The 17,035-nt window shown below is 51.3% G+C and overlaps 2 protein-coding genes across 4 annotated transcripts; one reads left to right on the top strand and one right to left on the bottom strand.

Moving 5' to 3' along the window:
- The first annotated feature begins 5,714 nt into the window (after positions 1-5,714).
- FTH1 (ferritin heavy chain 1) lies at positions 5,715-9,153 on the top strand. The gene is made up of 4 exons (XM_048306841.1): positions 5,715-5,966; positions 7,330-7,476; positions 7,928-8,053; positions 8,825-9,153. Exons 1-4 carry the CDS (start codon positions 5,856-5,858, stop codon positions 8,981-8,983), a joined length of 543 nt encoding a protein of 180 aa, XP_048162798.1. The 5' UTR covers positions 5,715-5,855; the 3' UTR covers positions 8,984-9,153.
- A 179-nt stretch (positions 9,154-9,332) lies between these two features.
- BEST1 (bestrophin 1) lies at positions 9,333-17,030 on the bottom strand. 3 transcript variants are annotated; one of them, XM_048306668.1, is made up of 9 exons: positions 16,879-17,030; positions 16,635-16,729; positions 15,849-16,082; positions 15,111-15,265; positions 14,301-14,378; positions 12,709-12,861; positions 12,190-12,270; positions 11,450-11,601; positions 9,333-11,165 (listed from the first exon to the last, which is right to left on the bottom strand). In XM_048306668.1, the coding sequence occupies exons 1-9, from the start codon at positions 17,028-17,030 to the stop codon at positions 9,986-9,988; spliced, it is 2,280 nt and encodes a 759-aa protein (XP_048162625.1). In that variant the 3' UTR covers positions 9,333-9,985. The 3 variants fall into 3 exon arrangements, with proteins under 3 accessions (XP_048162625.1, XP_048162626.1, XP_048162624.1); XM_048306669.1 differs by having other exon boundaries at positions 15,849-16,093; positions 16,879-16,962; XM_048306667.1 differs by having other exon boundaries at positions 16,635-16,962.
- Positions 17,031-17,035: the final 5 nt, after the last annotated feature.

Genomic DNA, 17,035 nt, shown 5'->3' with positions numbered 1-17,035 from the left:
AGTGGAAATCTTTTTTTTTTTTAACTTGTCAGACCGGAAAGTTCCTGATTTGAGTTTCAGTCTTGGTCATCGCTGCCTATTTAGACAGGTTTGTGGTCATGCATGACTGGGCAAGCTACTCATAGAGCAACTGGGTGGAAGATTCCTTAGGCCAGGCAGAGCATTCCTCTGGCTGCTGTCTGAGGGGAGTCTGAGGGCTTTGCCTCCACAGCTTTTCATGGGAGCATCTTCTCAGGACACTGACCACAAGCCCGGATAGCCAAGGTGGTCTGCCTGGGGTTAAGGGTTCTGCCCAGCCCAGCAGAGCATCTGAAACAGCCACATGTGATTGCTGAGGGGTTCCCGTGGCTGCCCTTCCCTGTTATCTCCCTGTCCCACCGACTGGGTGGCCTCTGTGTCACTGCTTTATTGCCTGCTGGAATGCTGATATCTGTGGGCATGGCCCAACATCTGCTGAGCCAAACACAACGACTTCATCGTGGTCCCCATGTTTATGGGTGTCGCAGCCACTTCTTGCCCCAACAGAGACGATTTTCCCTGTTTTATTTCTCTCTCTGTGCCCTCCCCCCCAGTTTGTTCAGTGTGCAGGGAAAGCACCACTGGGTTGCTTCCCTACCTTGAGGAAGGAGTTGTGTCCAGCTCATCCAGAGGTGACTCTGCAGGGACAACACTCCACACTTCAGCACTGCCTGGCTGCTCCACAAGCAGCACACAGAGGATTAGGCCCAACTTGAGCCCCTTGAGCAGCTTTTCAGTATTTTTACCTTGATGCCAAAGGCCTGAGCGTGGCTTAGGAGGAAGTTACACCCAGCAGGAAAGGTGGACAGGGGTGTGGAACCTGTGGAGTTGTGGCTGCACCTCTGCATGAACCACAGGGGTGTTTTCGGTGTCCCTTCACAACACAGCACAGCAGGAACCAGCTTTTCCCAGAGAAACCTCTCCCTGTGCCTCACCTCTGCTGAGAACATCCCTCTACATCAATTTAATCCCTTCACTTCCTCTGAATAAGCCATGAAATGAGTTCCTGGAGAGACCTGCTCAGCAGTTTGGGGGTGCCCCTCCGCCCATCCTGCCTGACAGAGATCAGCCATGGGCCACTGCTTGTTTTTGTGGTGTTTTATCAGGCTGCTGCATGTCCTTTAACTGCCAGCTCCTTGTAAAAGCTTGTTTCTTCTCCTCATGCTTGAAAGTGTTTGCTGCTCGTCCCTTTTTGGGTGGCTGAGTATAAAAGCAGCCTCCTCTGGGAGTTTTAGTGCATGCTCAAACTGCACTAAATCCAAGGAACACCTTTGTGCATCCTCACAAAATTACCTGATGGCGTCAGGGGGGGACAAACCTGTTTGTCTCTTTGATTCCCAAGTAAAACCTCTTTAGAAAACAACATTTCACCCGTGCATCCAGAATTGAAAGCTGCCTGGTGATCCATGAGGACTTGAACACTCACCAGTGTTTTCCAGGGGATTTCACGCTAGGAAGGAGGTGATTTTTGTGGTGTATTGAGAAATTTTCCCGTACTTGTTGACTGTAGATGGGTGGTCTATTTGCAATTTTTGTACAGTATTTGAAGAAAAAGTTCAATACAACAGAAACAGGGGACAGGAACGATCCCCACCCCTTTGTTTTTAACACACTGTAAATCTGAGAAGGGGGGGAAAAAAGCGTGGATGGCACCATGGGAGGATCATGACAGTAGAGCAAATGTTGTGGATTGTGGCCTGTGCTGAAATGTCAACATCAAACTTATTGTGGCTTTTGCAGCTTGGCAAATCTGTGTTGTGAAAGCTCCTGTCCGTGCATCGGGGGCACAGGCTGCCTTTGGAAGCAGGGCTGGAGCTTTTCCCTCACAGATAATGGAGCCAGTCTGGGAATTAGTTTTAAAAAAGGGTGATGCATCCAAGTAAATTCACCAGATCCTGCTTGTGCCCATGCCGACAGAATTGCTGTGTTATTAACATTGTTCTTCCTCACTCTCTTGGCTCTAAGTGTATTTTTACAAGGCTTGTAAAAGAAATAAAAATAAATTGAAGAGTAATCTGGGCAAACTAGGCAATTGCAATCTCCTACAGCATTTTGTTTAGACTGTGTGTAAAAATACTCCAGAGAGAAAAAATCCTGTATCACAACTTAAAAAAAGTTTGTCTGTCTCAAGAGGGTTTTGTATTCCTGGTCTACAAAATCCTATAGTACAAGCTCATACAGATTATTCTGTGTTTGGGACTTTTTTCCTGTATTAAAACAGCTTTGTGTTCAGTCTCCAAAGCAAATTTCCCGGCAGAACTCCAAACATCCTTTGTCTGTCTCCCTTTAGAGAGTGTTTCCAGGAACCAGCAGCTCTGTGTACCCCAGTCATTTGCATTCTGTGCTCTAAAGTACCCAGTGGAAACTTGCTGCCTAAATCAAAATGGAAAAATTCGGGCACCTAAAAGAAACAAACTGAAAAGTTTGCACCGAGTGTTTTGCCCAAGGAGCTATAAGAAGGAGTTTTCGGTTAAGCTCCCGGAGCAAGTGGAGCCCAGATGTTTCTAGTAAACAGCTTTCAAAACTCGCAGTTGAGACCAGTGTCAAATTTCCAGACACATGATCAACCTTGGAGCCAAGTTTAGAGTTGCTTTTGTGTTTACATAAAGCCTGGAAGCCGAATGACACGGAGGGTTGTGGATGGAGTCGAGGTTCTCCATAACAAATATTTGACTGGATGCAATTTCTCTTATTTACAGGACTTTGAGCTTTTTTTTTTTTTTTTTTTTTGGGGGGGGGGGGGGGGGGGGGCAAAAAAAGGTTACTGTATTTTTGTTGATTTTACATTTGAGGCATATTCAGCACTTTCTTGCTTACTGGAATTGCAACAGTTGTTGATTTTTAACTGGGATCTGTTATTATTCTGGCCATTGTACCAGCATGGCAAAATCAAGCGTTTTAAAGCTAGAGGTGAACCATTTCTACAGGTGAGAAATGAAATTTGTGCATTCCTGGGCATTCTGGCTCTCTCTCTGCTCACACCAAGGCAGCCCTCTTGCTGAAGGTCTAACTGGATGCCTAAACCACATGCCAAGGTTTTTGCTCAGGGACTGTATCAGCAAAAATCTGTCTCAGAATTTACTTTGGGCAAATACTGTCCAGCATTTGTTTAGGAGTCCAGTTTTCTGCCCATTTGGAAGGGTCATGCACCAGAAGGGCACAGGTAGAATCAGGATAAATGATATTAAAGTGGGACTAGGAGTCATGGAAACTTTCCCTTTGGGTATATCTTGATCTCTGACCTAATAACCTTCTATATCATATGCAGACACTCACCAAAGAAGCTCTGATTATTTTTCCATGCTTAAAGCTCAGCTTTACTATCCCTAAATTGGCAGATTCTGGGGTCTGTGCCCTGTATACAGTAGCTAAGCTGTAAACAACAAGAGAGCTTGCTCCATTGTTCCTGATGGGATATCATCCAAGGGAAAACAGGGGTTGTCTTCAACAATTTCAAGCTTGTGTAGGCAGACAATACACTGATTTTGCCTGTGGGCAGCATGAACATGCCTCTACTTCAGCCCAAGAAAGCAGCTGAGAGGGACATGAATTCAAAATCCACACAGGCCACCACCGAGAGGATGGGGCAGGCCCCGGGCAGCTGGGAATGTTGGGGGATAAAAAGGTACTAAAATAAGAGAAGAATTTCTTCCTAAACAGTATAAAGAATTTTTCCTAAAGACCTTTACAGGCATTCCTGGGAAGATGCCTGCTAAAAGCATCACCTTACTCAGGCTGGGCTTTCCATCAAGTGACATTCACATTTAGGAAGGAATCCTTCCCTGTGAGGGTGGGCAGGCCCTGGCACAGGGTGCCCAGCGAAGCTGTGGCTGCCCCTGGATCCCTGGCAGTGTCCAAGGCCAGGCTGGACGGGGCTTGGAGCAACCTGGGATAGTGGAAGGTGTCCCTGCCCATGGCAGGGGTTGGAATGAGATGATGTTTAAGGTCTCTTCCAACCCAAACCATTCAGGGATTTTATTTTAAATGCATTTTCATGAAGAGCAGCACAAGATAAAAGGAGGCCAGAACCGAGCCATGAGGAATTGACATGAAGTAAATTCGAAATTAAAACAGTAATTTGAGACAGGAAAGATCTGGGAATGGCTGAACCTAATCCCGTATGAGAGCAGAGTGGTGAATTCTTCACCTTGGTGACCAAGACATGACCCCCATGGCTGTGCAACCCCGTGTTTCCTCTGCTGCCCACGTAAATCTGCTGTCATCGAACACAATGCGCATTGTGCAACTCCAAAAAGCAGAATTTGGGACTTCCCTAATCCTACTGACATGCAATCATGGGTGACATAGACTGTCCGAGCTGCAGAGGAAATATTCCTATTGCAAACTTTGCAATTATGGAGCTTCGTTTGACGTTCCTGTTGTGAAGACACTCCACTGTGAACACGCTAATAAAGAAAAAAAAAATTTAAAAAAGAGTCTGCCCAGCAGCTACCACTTTTTTTTTTTTTTTTTTTTTTTTTTTTTTTTTTTTTTTTTTTTTTTTTTTTTTTTTTTTTTTTTTTTTTTTTACATAAGCATTTATGTGGGAGGAGAACAGGAGATTTGAAATGTACCTGGCAGCCTGCTGAAGCATAGGTATGACCCACGTTATCTTACAGATCTTAATTACTTGTGATGGTTAACCGACAGGAGCAGCAGAAAACCCTGAAACAAAGGGAGGCCGAGGCTCCCTGTTCCCTCAGGGCATTTGGAGTGTCTGGAAAAGTGCTCTTGGTGCTGCCCTTTACCCACACACAGGCACTTGTGCAGTCACGCGTGGGACATCCCACAGTGCCGGGAAGGGTCAAAGATCAGGTAAAAATGTGTACAAAGAACTGGTGAGAGGAAAAAAAAAAATTAATCTGAGTTTACGGTCTCAAAACATACAGGAAAAAATATTTCATCTGAGTTTACAGGCTCATTACGTAGAGGAAAAAATATTTCTTCTCAGTTTACAGGCTCAGTAAATTGTATTTCTGATGGATTTCAGCAGGAACATTGGCTTGGGAAAACCAGGATTGAACATAGGCTTGGGAAAAGCCAAGATTGGGGAGTTCAGTGCTATGGGATGATCTCAGTTTAAGCAGTTTCTAGTCCCCTGTAATTTGGTTAAAACTTAGGAAAGCAGAAATGAAAAGACTCCAGAGCTTGTTGTAAACCCATGACTGAACTGCCTGACTGAAGAACCCGATGTTTATTGAAAATAAATGATGGCACACACTGAGCGACGGGGATAGCACTAAAACCAGCCGAAATAGTCATCTCATTACCAACAAGCTCAGTTTTTGACGGTTGGCCTTCTTTTTTTTGGATTTGACTTGGATTTTAGCAACTTTTTCCTCTCACGGAGAGCGCGGTCAGGCATCGGCACAGACCGCCGGGGGCAGTCCCCGGAAGGGGGTGTAGTATGTAGGATGTCGGACACGCTTTGGCGGCGGGCTCGGCAGAGCGCTTGAGGGGAAATGGCCGGATTTGGTGACTTCTGGGGGGGATTTTCCAAGGTGGGCCATTCCCTGAGGGACGGCGCGCGGCGCGGCGGGAAACGGGGGCGCGCGGGCCCGGCCCCCCGGCGGGCGTGGCCTGGGCGGGTGCTGAGTCACGCCGGGCCAGCAGAAGGGCGCCGGGATGCCCCGCCCCGCCGTGGGGGCGTGGCCTGGCGCGCGCCGCTATAAAAGGGACGTCGGCAGGCGGGTGGCCCTCAGAGCGCGTCAGCGGCGGAGCGAAGCGGGTTCCTGCGTCAACAGTGCTTGGACGGAACCGGCCGCGCTCGGGCCCGCTGCCCCCTCCATCACCACCGCCCGCACGGTCACCGCAACATCCACCGGAGCACCCCAGCCATGGCAGCGCCCCCCTCTCAGGTGCGCCAGAACTACCACCAGGACTGCGAGGCCGCCGTCAACCGCCAGATTAACCTGGAGCTCTACGCGTCCTACGTGTACCTCAGCATGGTGAGGGCAGCGGGCGCGGCGGGGTGAGGGAAGGGCCCTGCGAGGGATAAAGGGGCTGCACGAGGGCCTGGCCCCGGCGGGGGGTTCCTGGGTGCCGGGCGGTGCCTGCGGGCCCAGCTCCTCCTCCTCCTTTTTCTCCACCTCCTCCTCCCCCCGCCGCTTCCAGGCCCGGCGGGGCCGTCCCCTGGGTGTAGGTGAGGCCCTTTATCTCGCCTGCTCCGCGGGCCCGCGGCCGTTGCCCTTGGCGGCCTCGTTATCAGCCCCGCTCAGCGCCTTGCCGGCGGCTCTGCCCTTGGGGCCGGGCTGGGTAGCGGGAGGCGCCGAACGAGGCGCTTGGCACCTTTCCCGCAGGAGTGCTTTCCTCCCAGGCACGGGTTTTCCTCCAGGAATCGGTAGGAATCCACGGTTTCCTTGGGCCCTGTGTTTACATGTCTTCTTTGGCCCGAGGCGCCCGTTTTAGCCGTCCCCTGACCTCTGTGCAGCAATCCTGGTGCTGTGGGCGCGCTGAGACACTGAAACTTCCTAGTGACACTGTGCTATGTTGTGGCACGAATTCTGCAGCTTTTTTTTTTCGTGTTAATTTGTTTCTGAGCCCTGTTTTGAGCTTGTGTTGGTGGGTGATCGTGGTACACAAGCACCAGTGTCTTGCCTTGAACCTCCAGGCCGCTGGGTTAAGAGCAGAGAATTCTGTAGAAGGTTGGTAAATAACTGGCAGTTGATACAGAACTTACCATTGAATCCTGGTAATGGCTCTTACCAAGGAATAAACAAGCTGTGTGATGGCTTCTAAGTGCTGTTACAGGGGTTTTTTTGGTTTTCAGAAAAGTATTTGCTGTTGAATTCATATTTTAGTTCCATTTATCTCTTGTGTTTTAAATGTGACATTTTTTTTCCCCCCAGAAGTAGAAAGTGTATTCCTTAGTCTAATCCCTGGAAAGCCTAGGGAAGCAAGAGAGCTTTATTGCTAAGTACCTAAAAGTTCTTGGCTTACCCTTACCTGGTGTTGCAAGGCATGACCCTGACTTGCAATGTGATCATTGTAAACAAGCTCGGGCAAACAAGGGGAAGATTTCTCCTTGATAAAGGCTTTTCAAGGCTGCCATTTCGTGGTGCTCAGAAGAGGTGTCTGTGGGGCATCGGGTTTTGGTGGTTTTTGTTTTGTTGGTATCTTCAGAGCTGAGCCAAGGACACAAACACCATTTATTCGTGCCCTTGGTAGGGATACAGGTTAAAATTTAATCCTTGCTGGAAAAATTGAATCATACTAAGGGGAGAGTTGTTCCACACTGCCTTGCTGGCCTGGGCTTGGACCACAGCCATCCTGAAGCAGGGGTTTTGAGCCTGTGAACTCTTTATTTTTCAGTCCTACTATTTTGACCGGGATGATGTGGCCCTGAAAAACTTTGCCAAATACTTCCTGCATCAGTCCCACGAGGAGCGGGAGCACGCTGAGAAGCTGATGAAGCTGCAAAACCAGAGGGGCGGGCGCATCTTCCTGCAGGACATCAAGGTGAGCTGGGGGCTGTCCCCAGCTGGAAAGGGATGAATTTTCCTCTGGGTTCTCCACAGAAAGAGCAGCAGCTGACACTGGAGAGGCACAGTCATTTGAGATGTGTAGTAATTTGATGATTTGTTCAGGTTGACTAATAAAAAAGTACTTATTGTGTAAGGAGAGGGTGCTGAGCCCTGGTTTATTTGCTGTGGGTTGAGGGCAGAACCAGAAGACAACTGGTTCCTCACCATCATTTAATTTACCAGTAGAAGGGCTCTGTGCTGTGTTTGGAGAAGTGGGACTTTGAGGGTTCACTCAGTTCTATTCCCAGGGTGCACTTCACATTTTTGACTTCACATAAGTGCCTAAACTTGGTCTAAAACAAGGCTTTGAGAGTGATCTAAAGGCTCTCTACCCTGCTGGTCTGTGGGTTCTTACAGAAAACATGTCCTGTGCTTTCCCCTTGCAGAAGCCAGACCGTGATGACTGGGAGAATGGCCTGACTGCCATGGAGTGTGCCCTGCACCTGGAGAAAAACGTGAACCAGTCACTGCTAGAACTGCACAAATTGGCGACCGAAAAGAACGACCCACACGTAAGTGCATGCTGAGGATCAGTGTGGCTGTGCAAGGATGTCTTTTACTTGTGTGTGTCCCTGATGCTGTTACAGGTGAAAAAAGGTGTGAACCAGGGGTGCAGCCCTCACAAAGCCCTTTGGTGGGGTTACTGCTGTCTTTCCAGGAAGATTTTTAAGGTGGCAGGGACCTGCTTTGTTCCCTCTGAAGTGTGTCTGTGAGCAGTCTCTATGGAGACTGTTTCTGAGGGCGTTGCGTTCCATCTTTTTAAGGCTTTTTGTCACGAGCCTTTTTTGCCACAAAATTCTGGAGTTGCTTTGGGATATTAAAAGCCCTGATGTTTCAGAACAGTGTTTGAAAACACAGGATTCTTTGTAGATGGAAGTTTTTGGCAAGGCTGGGTTGAGACTGCTTAGTATCAGGAAGAGATTACTAATATGTGTGAGAATCCAAGCACTCTTGGGACTGTCCTGCTTAAGTTAGAGGGACTTCTTAAAACCAGAGGTGTAAATCCCCACTGCTGTGAGTTTGCTGTGCAGTGGGGGAGTCTAAATCTGTTCAGGAGCTTGGCTAATGCTTCCTGCAGTGAGGAGGAGAGGCTTCCTGAGCTGCCTGGCTCCGCAGGGTTCTGGAGCGAGTGAGCCTACGTAAGCCTGGCTTGCTTTGATCTTGCTCTGAAACAAAACTAGATGCTGCTTCCTCTCAGCTTGAAAATCCTGCATCCTTTCCTTTCCCTAGAGAGCCTCGGTAGCATTTCAGGCCTGAATTTAAACCTCTGGTCTCCCTTGCAGTTGTGTGACTTCATTGAGACCCATTACCTGGATGAGCAGGTGAAAGCCATCAAGGAGCTGGGTGACCATGTGACCAACCTGCGGAAGATGGGGGCCCCCAAATACGGCATGGCAGAGTATCTCTTCGACAAGCACACCCTCGGGGACTGTGACAGCTGAAGCCTTGCCAAGAGCCATGCTGTGGGTTTCAGTGGGACTCCTACTTACTGTCGAGCCGTGCATGCAGCTTCAGCTACCTAGATAAACAGTTCCATACTCTGTACCAAATATCCCCCTTTCTCTTCGTGTTTTATGTACTGCCCTCCAGCCAATAAAGTGACTTGGTTCCAGCTGGCTTTTCCTGTTGAGTTTGGAGGGAGAGCAGGCAGCTGTAGTGAAGGCAGTGGGAGGTCAATGTGTTGTGTGACATAGGGGATTTGCAGCTGCTGCTGAAGGCAGAAGTAGGAAAAGCTCTGGTTTCTTTAAATTCCTTGCAGGGAACTAAAATGAGGAAATGAAACCGAGGTCCTGGGCTTGAGCCTTGCTTTTATTTTCTGAGGGTGGGCAGTAAAAATCAGCTGAGTGGTGTCTGCTGCCATCCATCTTTCTCTGAGCACTGTCAAATCTGTGGCAGGGGGGATGTGGAATTTCAGAAGGAAGCAATGTGCTGGGCAGATGCTGCAGCTGCCCGTGCTGGTAGGCCCTTACCCTGCCTTACTCCAGTACTTTCCCAGTACTGGAAAACACCAGCCAGACAGGACTGGCAGAAGCACTGTGGGTCTGCATCACAAGTGATGGGACTTGCTTCAGTCCCTTACTTTTCCCTGGAGTATCTTGTTAGGAGTGCAAGTCCTGCCTGAGACTTGGAAGCTCAAGTTCTCATTCTTGCTGTGATGAGGAGGGGAAATATCTGCATCACCTGTGCTCCTGTTCTGGGCTACACCTGGCTGGTCAGGCTGGTACCTGCAGTATTTAACACTCAAAGTCTTGTTCTTTTGCTACAGATTGGGTTTTTTGGTGCTTCTGTTCTTGTTGCAACACGAGTTGTGCCTGCTGAGGCCAGGAGCATTGTGTCCTTAGTGCTGGTTTTAGCCCAGGCCGGGCTCCAGCTGCATGTCCAGCACTTCTGTTTGGGTGAGTGCCAGGATAAGGCAGGTATCCCATGGATCCATGGGGTCCCCTTTAGCTGTACTGGTCCATCTGCTCCTCCCCTGGGCTTTCACTGGCCTCCAGGATCACCTCCATCAGCCCCACGTAGTCCTCCTCGGCTAGGGAGATTCCAGAGTCATTGGGGGATGGACTCTCTGCTCTCCTGGGCTCTTTTGGAGCTGGGGGGTTAGTGCTTCCATTCCCAGTGTCTCTCATGTTCCTGGAAACCTCTGGGTGCTGGTCTGGAGCACTGGCTGCATCTTCCAAACTCAGGCTGTGAGCCTCGGGGCCCAGGTTCCCCTTGTGGGACCTTTCCAGCGCTGGAGAGGTGACTGGAGTGAAGGAGAAGCAGAGGGAGACGCTGCCTCCGGGGGTTTTGTTACTGGGGGTGTGAAAGGCACTGGAATGCTCTGAATTGGGAGTGGCTGAGGCCGTGCTCTCCAGGTTTAGCCAGGGTGGGTGCGAGGCTTTGGAGCTCTTCAGATTCTTGAAGCTGCCTTGTTTCTCGTGCTCGGGGGACTCTGCCAGGAAGGGGAATTTTGGGCTGTTGGACGCTGTGGACTGTGCTCCTGGGCTTCCCGTGGTGGCAGCTTCCCTGGAGCTGCTCTTTCCTTCTTCTACTGTCACAGCCATGAAATCAGGACCTCTGCTCCGCTCCGTGGGCCAAACAAAGGTTTCTCTTGCAGCAGAGCCCAGGGAGCTCTGACTCTTGTCCACATCGCTGGCCCTGGAAGGGGAGCTGTTGACGATGACATCCCGAAGGGAAGTGGAGCACGCAGCGATGCTGGAGAGCGCCGGCGGCTTCTTGCGCCCTTGGCGGCGGGAAGGGAAAATCATGGGGATGGAGCTGATGGGTGTCTGTGGAGCGCTGTAGAACCCAGGCCTCTCATAGAAGGGGGTGGACATGAAGGCATCAAACTCCCTCAGTTTTCCCTCTTCACTGTCCCACTGCTCCTGGGAGTCTCCCCTTGGCTGATTGATGCCACAAGGGCTTCCAGACTTCCCCATGTCCTGGTAGGTATAATGGGAGAAGGGCGACGCGGGATCTCCTCGCCGGCGCAGCAGGTTCATCCGGGAAGAGGACCTGGAGAAGCTCGGGGACTGGACACCCAGGAGGCGGCCCAGGTGTCCCAGCAAGGGAGTGGAGTGGTTGGCCTCCTCGTTCTCTTTAATCTGCTCCAGGGGCTGGAACTCCATCTCTTCCTTCTGCATGCTGGGAAAGGCAAAGCAGGCTGTTACGCAGCCACACGGTGGGGGGGGATCTGGAGAGGCTGGCAGCACTGGGAATGCTGCTGCCAGTGGCGAGCCTCTCCCTGTATTGCCATTAGCCCCCCAAAAGAGGGATGCTCATCCACAGGTGAGTGGGGGAGAGAGGTCAAATTTATCCTCTTCCATGGAGGATGTTGGCTTGTTGTGGACAAACCTAAAAGCTCCTCAAGTGTAATGTCCTGCACAAGACCCGATCCAGGTGTTGTCACACTTTGTCCCTGCGCTCACCTGATGTCAAAAGTGGAGCCCAGGAAGGATGGGCGCTTGTACTCGGCAGTGGCTGCGGTGTAGGGTGGCTGGGGATCGGGCTCGTTCCAGTACAGATCCTTCTCCAGAATGGGTAAATCCTGGTGCATCTCATCCACTGCCATGAGGGAGACCTGTGGAGGACAGCAGGAATGTCACACGGGGTGAGCAGCTTTTTGCGTGCCTGTTATCCGGGGTACAAAGGAACACAGAGCTGGAGGAAGTGGTGCAGCACGGAACCCAGGCAAGTGGCTGGGGTTGCTGTGGTTTCCTGTCACTTGGGTTGTTTCTCACGCAGAGATTTGATTAATTGGAAGGAATATGCTGCTGAAGGAGACAGGAAAGCAACAGGCTCGCTAGGACAGAAGGGCTGGAGGTGTGGAGTTACTGCATGGCAGAAAGCAGATGAGGCAGTTTTAGATGGATGCAGGGTAGGAAAGCCCAGGAGAGGCAGGAATCATGTGTCATTCCAAGGCAGCTGAGGCCTGAAACGAGCAGCCTGGATCCATCCCATGTCCCAGAGCATGGACCGAAGCTGCAGTCACCCTCTGTGTACAAAGATATGCCAGAAGCCCCAAATTCTCTCGTGTGGATTGGGGGGGATCTCTCCCATCGCAGGCAGGGAGGTGGGGGCAGAGGTGTTGCAGGAGAATTTGGTCACTGTCCTGCCTTGGTGTTCCTCTTCAGGTGAGGCTCACCTGGAGGACCTTCCCCGCCTTTACCTGCAGGTTCCTGTCGATGAGCCAGTTGGTTTCAAAGTCATCGTCGTCCTCCCCAAAGGGGTTGATGAGCTGCTCGGCCACCTGCATGTGGAGAGCACACAGCACAGGTCACCACTGTCATCCCTGCCCCCTTCCCTGCAAGGAGAAGTCAGGCGTGATGTCCCTTGAATTCCAAGCCATGTTTTCCCTCCCAAAAAGGGGGGTGGGTTAAAAGTGGAGGCATCCCAGGGGCTGGGAGACATTGGAATTTATAACTCCCCTGTGCTCACACAGCCCTCCTGCAACTTCAGGAGCTCCTTTTTTCCCTCTAGTCAGGATCAAAGCCTAGGAAAAGTGCAGCTGGTATCCAGAATGAGACACTGGGAAAATTAGAAAGTCCTGGCACTTCCCTCAGCCCCTCTTGGCTTACTGTTGTTGCCCATAGATCAAAGAACACAGCTGAGTTCCTGGTAAGCTCGCTCTGGGAAGAACCCTTGGCCGGGTCAGATTCCAGCTCCAGCCATGCTTTCTTGGACTTACCTTTAACCAGCCAGCGTAGAAGAAGAATTGCAAAAACGTAAAGACAGGCACGAAGAGATCCAGCTCATGGCCAGGATATGCTTTCTCTGGATCCAGGAATTGCCTCCCGATCAGACAGGCCAGGAAGAAGCTGTAAACAGCCACGGTCACCACCTGGGAAGGATGCCAAGGGACACACCAGGGCAGCATGAGTTCCCAGCATCTCCCTGCAGTTCCACCCCACACAGCTCCAAAGGCAGGCTCTGTAGCCTCGGGAAATCCCTGGATTCAGTTCTGACAGGCTTTTTGCAGGAGGATGCATTTCCATGCAGAAAGCTACAGGCATTCCCTTTTCCCTCCAGCTTTTACATATGCTGGGTGCCATTCTGTGCTGTCCCTGGAATGACATCTGTGCAGGTGTCACAGGCCAGTGGCAGCAGCAAGCACATGACATCCTGGATGGGCTGGAAGCTGTCTCATGGCTCAGTCCATGCTGGCAGAATGCTTCCAAGTCCGGGAAGGGAACCCTGGCATTGCTATTTGCTCCTTCCTTCCTGCTCCTCATGCTGAGCTTTTATTAATATTTTCCTGCCTGTATTTCAGGCTATGCTGAGCTTTGTACTTTTCCCTGTCACCACAGGACTGAGCTTCCCCTTTTCAAGTTAAAAGTAACCAAGGCTCTCACGTGGTCCCTTGATACAAACAAGGGGGTTCGAAACAGGAATACACTTTCCCAATGTGTTCCTCATTAACCTCTGGTGCTGCCAGAGGAGGAGCAGCAGCAGCTCCTGTTTCATGGTGAAGGGCATCCCTGTTATCTGAGCAGCTGGATTGCAGGAGACAAAGGGGCAAGGTGTGGTGCCAAAGTGTCTGCCTGGGCTGGTAAACAGCTGAGTGCACACCTGGCACAACCTTCCCGGGATCTTGCCCAGGATGTGATCCCTGCAAGGCGGTGCAGGGAGTGGGTCTGTGTGTTCCTGTGTTTCCCAGGTGGATTTGTTACCCCTGGACAGAGGTTGTTTCTGGAGAGGTGGGTGTGTCTGAGTTAGGGAAAGGAGGCTGGGCTGGGTGTGTGCTGAGGTACCTACGGAAGAGAGATGACATATGCAGGTGGGGGTGAGGGATTCAAGAGTATCCTGCATTTTCCATAGGTGAGGCAGGTATGGAGCACTTCTACAAAGACAGGCTGAGAGAGCTGGGGTTGTTCAGCCTGGAGATGAGAAGGTTTTGGGGAGGCTGTGGCCTTCCAGTACCTTAAGGAAGGAGCTTATGGAAAGGAGGGAGAGGGACTTTTTACACAGGCAGATAGTGACAGCACAAGGAACAATGGTTTTAAACTGATAGAGGGCAGGCTTAGATTAGATATGAGGAAGGAATTCTTTACTAAGAGGGTGTGAGGCCCCGGCATAGGTTTTCCAGAGAAGATGTGGCTGCCCCATGCCTGGAAGTGTCCAAGGCCAGGTTGGACAGGGTTTGGAGCAGCCTGGTCTAGTGGAAGGTGTCCCTGGATGAGCTTTAAGCTCCCTTCCAACCCAAACCATTCCAGGTGTGGGTGTCAATGGGGATGTGCACAGGCAGTGGTGGAGCAATGAGTGTGGGGATTCCCTTCTCACCTGGGTGTAGACCAGGGGGATGCTGATCCAGTCGTATCCGTAGAGCCTCCCACACTGGCTGCGCAGGGTGTTGAGCTCCTGCAGCAGGGAAAAGGGAATGGCACGTCAGGATAACTTCCCATCTCCTTGCTGGGGACATGGAGCCTCTCCAGCACCACTGTCCTCCATTGCTCCAGCCCTTTCCCTTCTGGTTATACCTCCTCTGGAAGCAGGGCTCAGTCTCAGCCTGGGAATTGCTCAGCCTGGAGGAATTCCCTGCTGCCTGGGTGTCTCCCCCTGAGCCCAAGATCCCTTCCTAGCTCACTTCACAGCAGAGTTTCTCCTCACAAAATGAGTGGCCAACAGGTGAGGCAAAGAATGCCCTCAGGAGCATCCATTTCTCTCTCCTGTCGATAGATAAGTATCCCAGAGGGAGAATTCTCTCTCTGTGGGCAGATGAATCCTGCTCCAGGCAACAGAAACCACGTGACTTTCCCTGCACATGAATACCAAGAAGGATGAGCTGCTACAGAGCCTTTTTCTGTGCAGCTGGGCAGGGATTGTTGCCAGGTCTTGCCTGTGGAGCATGGCCTGTTGCCCAAAACTATCTAAAGAGTTTTTAATAGCAAAGTTTTCTACAGGACCTCAGTTGCTGAGGGTGTTTTTGACCTCTCCTTGTCTCTTCCAGACACATGCTTCCTTGTGGCTTTCCATCTGGATCCTAGAGCCCTCCACTGGCACTGGCTGTTTGGAATGTGTCAAGGACCTGCTACACAGGTGCCTCCCATTCCCCAGAATCTCAAAGAGTTGCCTGTCCCCTCTGTCACTCACATTCAGGATGCCTTGGAGCAGCACGCTGTCCCGGATCCTCCCATCATTCCTTGCCTTCACAGCCAGGTTGGAGAACCACACGCATGGGATCCAAAACTTGTTGTGGGGGGAATTCAAGCTCTCAAACTTCTTGTGCTCTTCTGGTGTCATGAGGCCTGGGTGGGAAAGAGCAGCAGGAGAGGGATGGACATAGAAGGCAGAAGGAACTGATCTGGTCCGAAATGAAAACGTCTGAGTCTCGGGTGGTTGCCTTGGCTCTCCTTAAAAATGCCAGGAAAGACTCAGAACTTTGGGAGACATGTAGAAGGACAAGTTTCCTTGTTAAAACATTGAGTCACAGAGGTGGGATAATGGGATTTCACTTCGGATGTCTGCAGCACATCAAATCAGAGCCATCAGGGAGATAAAGCACTGCTGCAGGTGCAGCTGCCTGGTGTTCATAGATGCTTGTTGAGAATGGGATAATTTGTGTCCCTGAAGTGCCTTTTCTTTTTAGGAAGCCAACGATATCACATCTCTGTGGCTTGCTAAGGGAAGCCAGATGATTCGGGCAGATTGGGAACTGCTGCACCTTGAGGAGCACCTTCCAAGAGGACTGAGGGAGCCCCGCAGTTAAGGTTGGACACTTGCGTCTCAAAAAAATCCCCACCTGTCCTGAGGGAGCAGCACCACCCCATTTCCAGAGAGCCTTTCCCAAGGCCCCCTGCCCCTAGAGGAGCAGCAAGGAGCAGGACTGACCTGCCCTCACGACGTGCTCCATGCTGGGGAAGCGCTTGTAGACGGCGGTGCTGACGGAGCGCAGGATCAGCACGCTGACCAGGTTGCTGTAGCGCATCAGGGTGCGGCGGAGGAGCCTCCCGTACTCGTCCTCCCCGTCCACGTTGCAGGACACCAGGTTCATGATCCGGTCCGGCCATGGGATGCTCTCGTACTGGGCCCACCAGCGGGACACCACCAGGGCCACGTAGAAACCTAGAGGGGAGCTGAGAGAGTCAGGCATCTGAAAAGAGCTTCCTCCTCCCACTCCGTCTGCTCTCCTTCTTTTCTCTTCTCCTGCTCATACAGGGATGCCTGGAGGGGAATTCAGTCTTCTGTGCTAAAAGGAAGTCTGGATTTCATACTCTGCTTCATAGAGTCAGAACAGTTTAGGTTGGAAGGGACCTTAAAGATCATCTCATTCCAAGCCCCTGCTGTGGACAGGGACATCTTCCACTAGTCCAGGTTGCTCAGAGCTCCACCCAGCCTGGCCTTGAAAACTTATAGGGATGAGGCAGCCACAAGTTCCCTGGGCATATCTGGTGCCACTTGGAGCCTGCCCTCCTGGAACCCAGAATATGCAGTGCCAGCTGTGTGCTGAGGGACACTCACAGATGTGACACGAAATATTCCACTTGAGGAGTTTTACAAAGGCAGAGGGGGAGGGATCTGCTCAGTGAATCCTGCCTGCCTGCAGAGCTCTACCAAACCAGGGAGAAGAAATGCTGTCCCATTCCCCTCCCTGCTGGATTCCAGACAGCTCCTTACCCAGCACAAAGGACACGGGGATTAGCTCGGCGTAGCTGTTGCAGTACAGCGCCAGCTTCTCGAACATCAGCCTTTGGCTCTCGCTCAGGATCAGCCTAAAAGGGACAAAGAGAAGCAGTTCTCCCTCTTCCTTCCCTCCTGTGAACAGAGTCTGGCAAGTGCCTGTCCAGCAGGATCCCTGCCCCGATCCCGTGTTTATCCCGTGTCCTGCTCCAGGCCAGGCCGTGGGTGTGAAGGTGCTCACCTGTAGACAAGGCTGATGGTGAAGTAGAGCGAGATGAAGATCAGGAACTCGGAGTAGAGCAGTTTGTAGATGCTGCCTTTCCATTGGAGCAGGAGCTGGGAGAAGGTGCCCAGGCGGGCATCAGCCACGCGGTTGGTGTAGGTCACTGTCATCACAG

This window comes from Corvus hawaiiensis, chromosome 6 (assembly GCF_020740725.1).
Source record: "Corvus hawaiiensis isolate bCorHaw1 chromosome 6, bCorHaw1.pri.cur, whole genome shotgun sequence".
NCBI lineage: Eukaryota > Metazoa > Chordata > Aves > Passeriformes > Corvidae > Corvus > Corvus hawaiiensis.
The sequence above is the reverse complement of the archived record's forward strand: the minus strand, read 5'-3'. Positions and strand labels throughout refer to the sequence as shown.

Coding starts and splice junctions, on each gene's coding strand:
- FTH1 (XM_048306841.1), top strand. CDS start 5,856: ATGGCAGCGCCCCCCTCTCAGGTGCGCCAGAACTACCACCAGGACTGC. Junction 7,477..7,927: donor TCTTCCTGCAGGACATCAAG/GTGAGCTGGGGG, acceptor TTCCCCTTGCAG/AAGCCAGACCGTGATGACTG. Junction 8,054..8,824: donor CCGAAAAGAACGACCCACAC/GTAAGTGCATGC, acceptor TCTCCCTTGCAG/TTGTGTGACTTCATTGAGAC.
- BEST1 (XM_048306667.1), bottom strand. CDS start 16,962: ATGGAAAGGCAGCATCTACAAACTGCTCTACTCCGAGTTCCTGATCTT. Junction 16,083..16,634: donor CCCCGTGTCCTTTGTGCTGG/GTAAGGAGCTGT, acceptor GCTCCCCTCTAG/GTTTCTACGTGGCCCTGGTG. Junction 11,166..11,449: donor GGCTCCACTTTTGACATCAG/GTGAGCGCAGGG, acceptor TGCCTTTCCCAG/CATGCAGAAGGAAGAGATGG.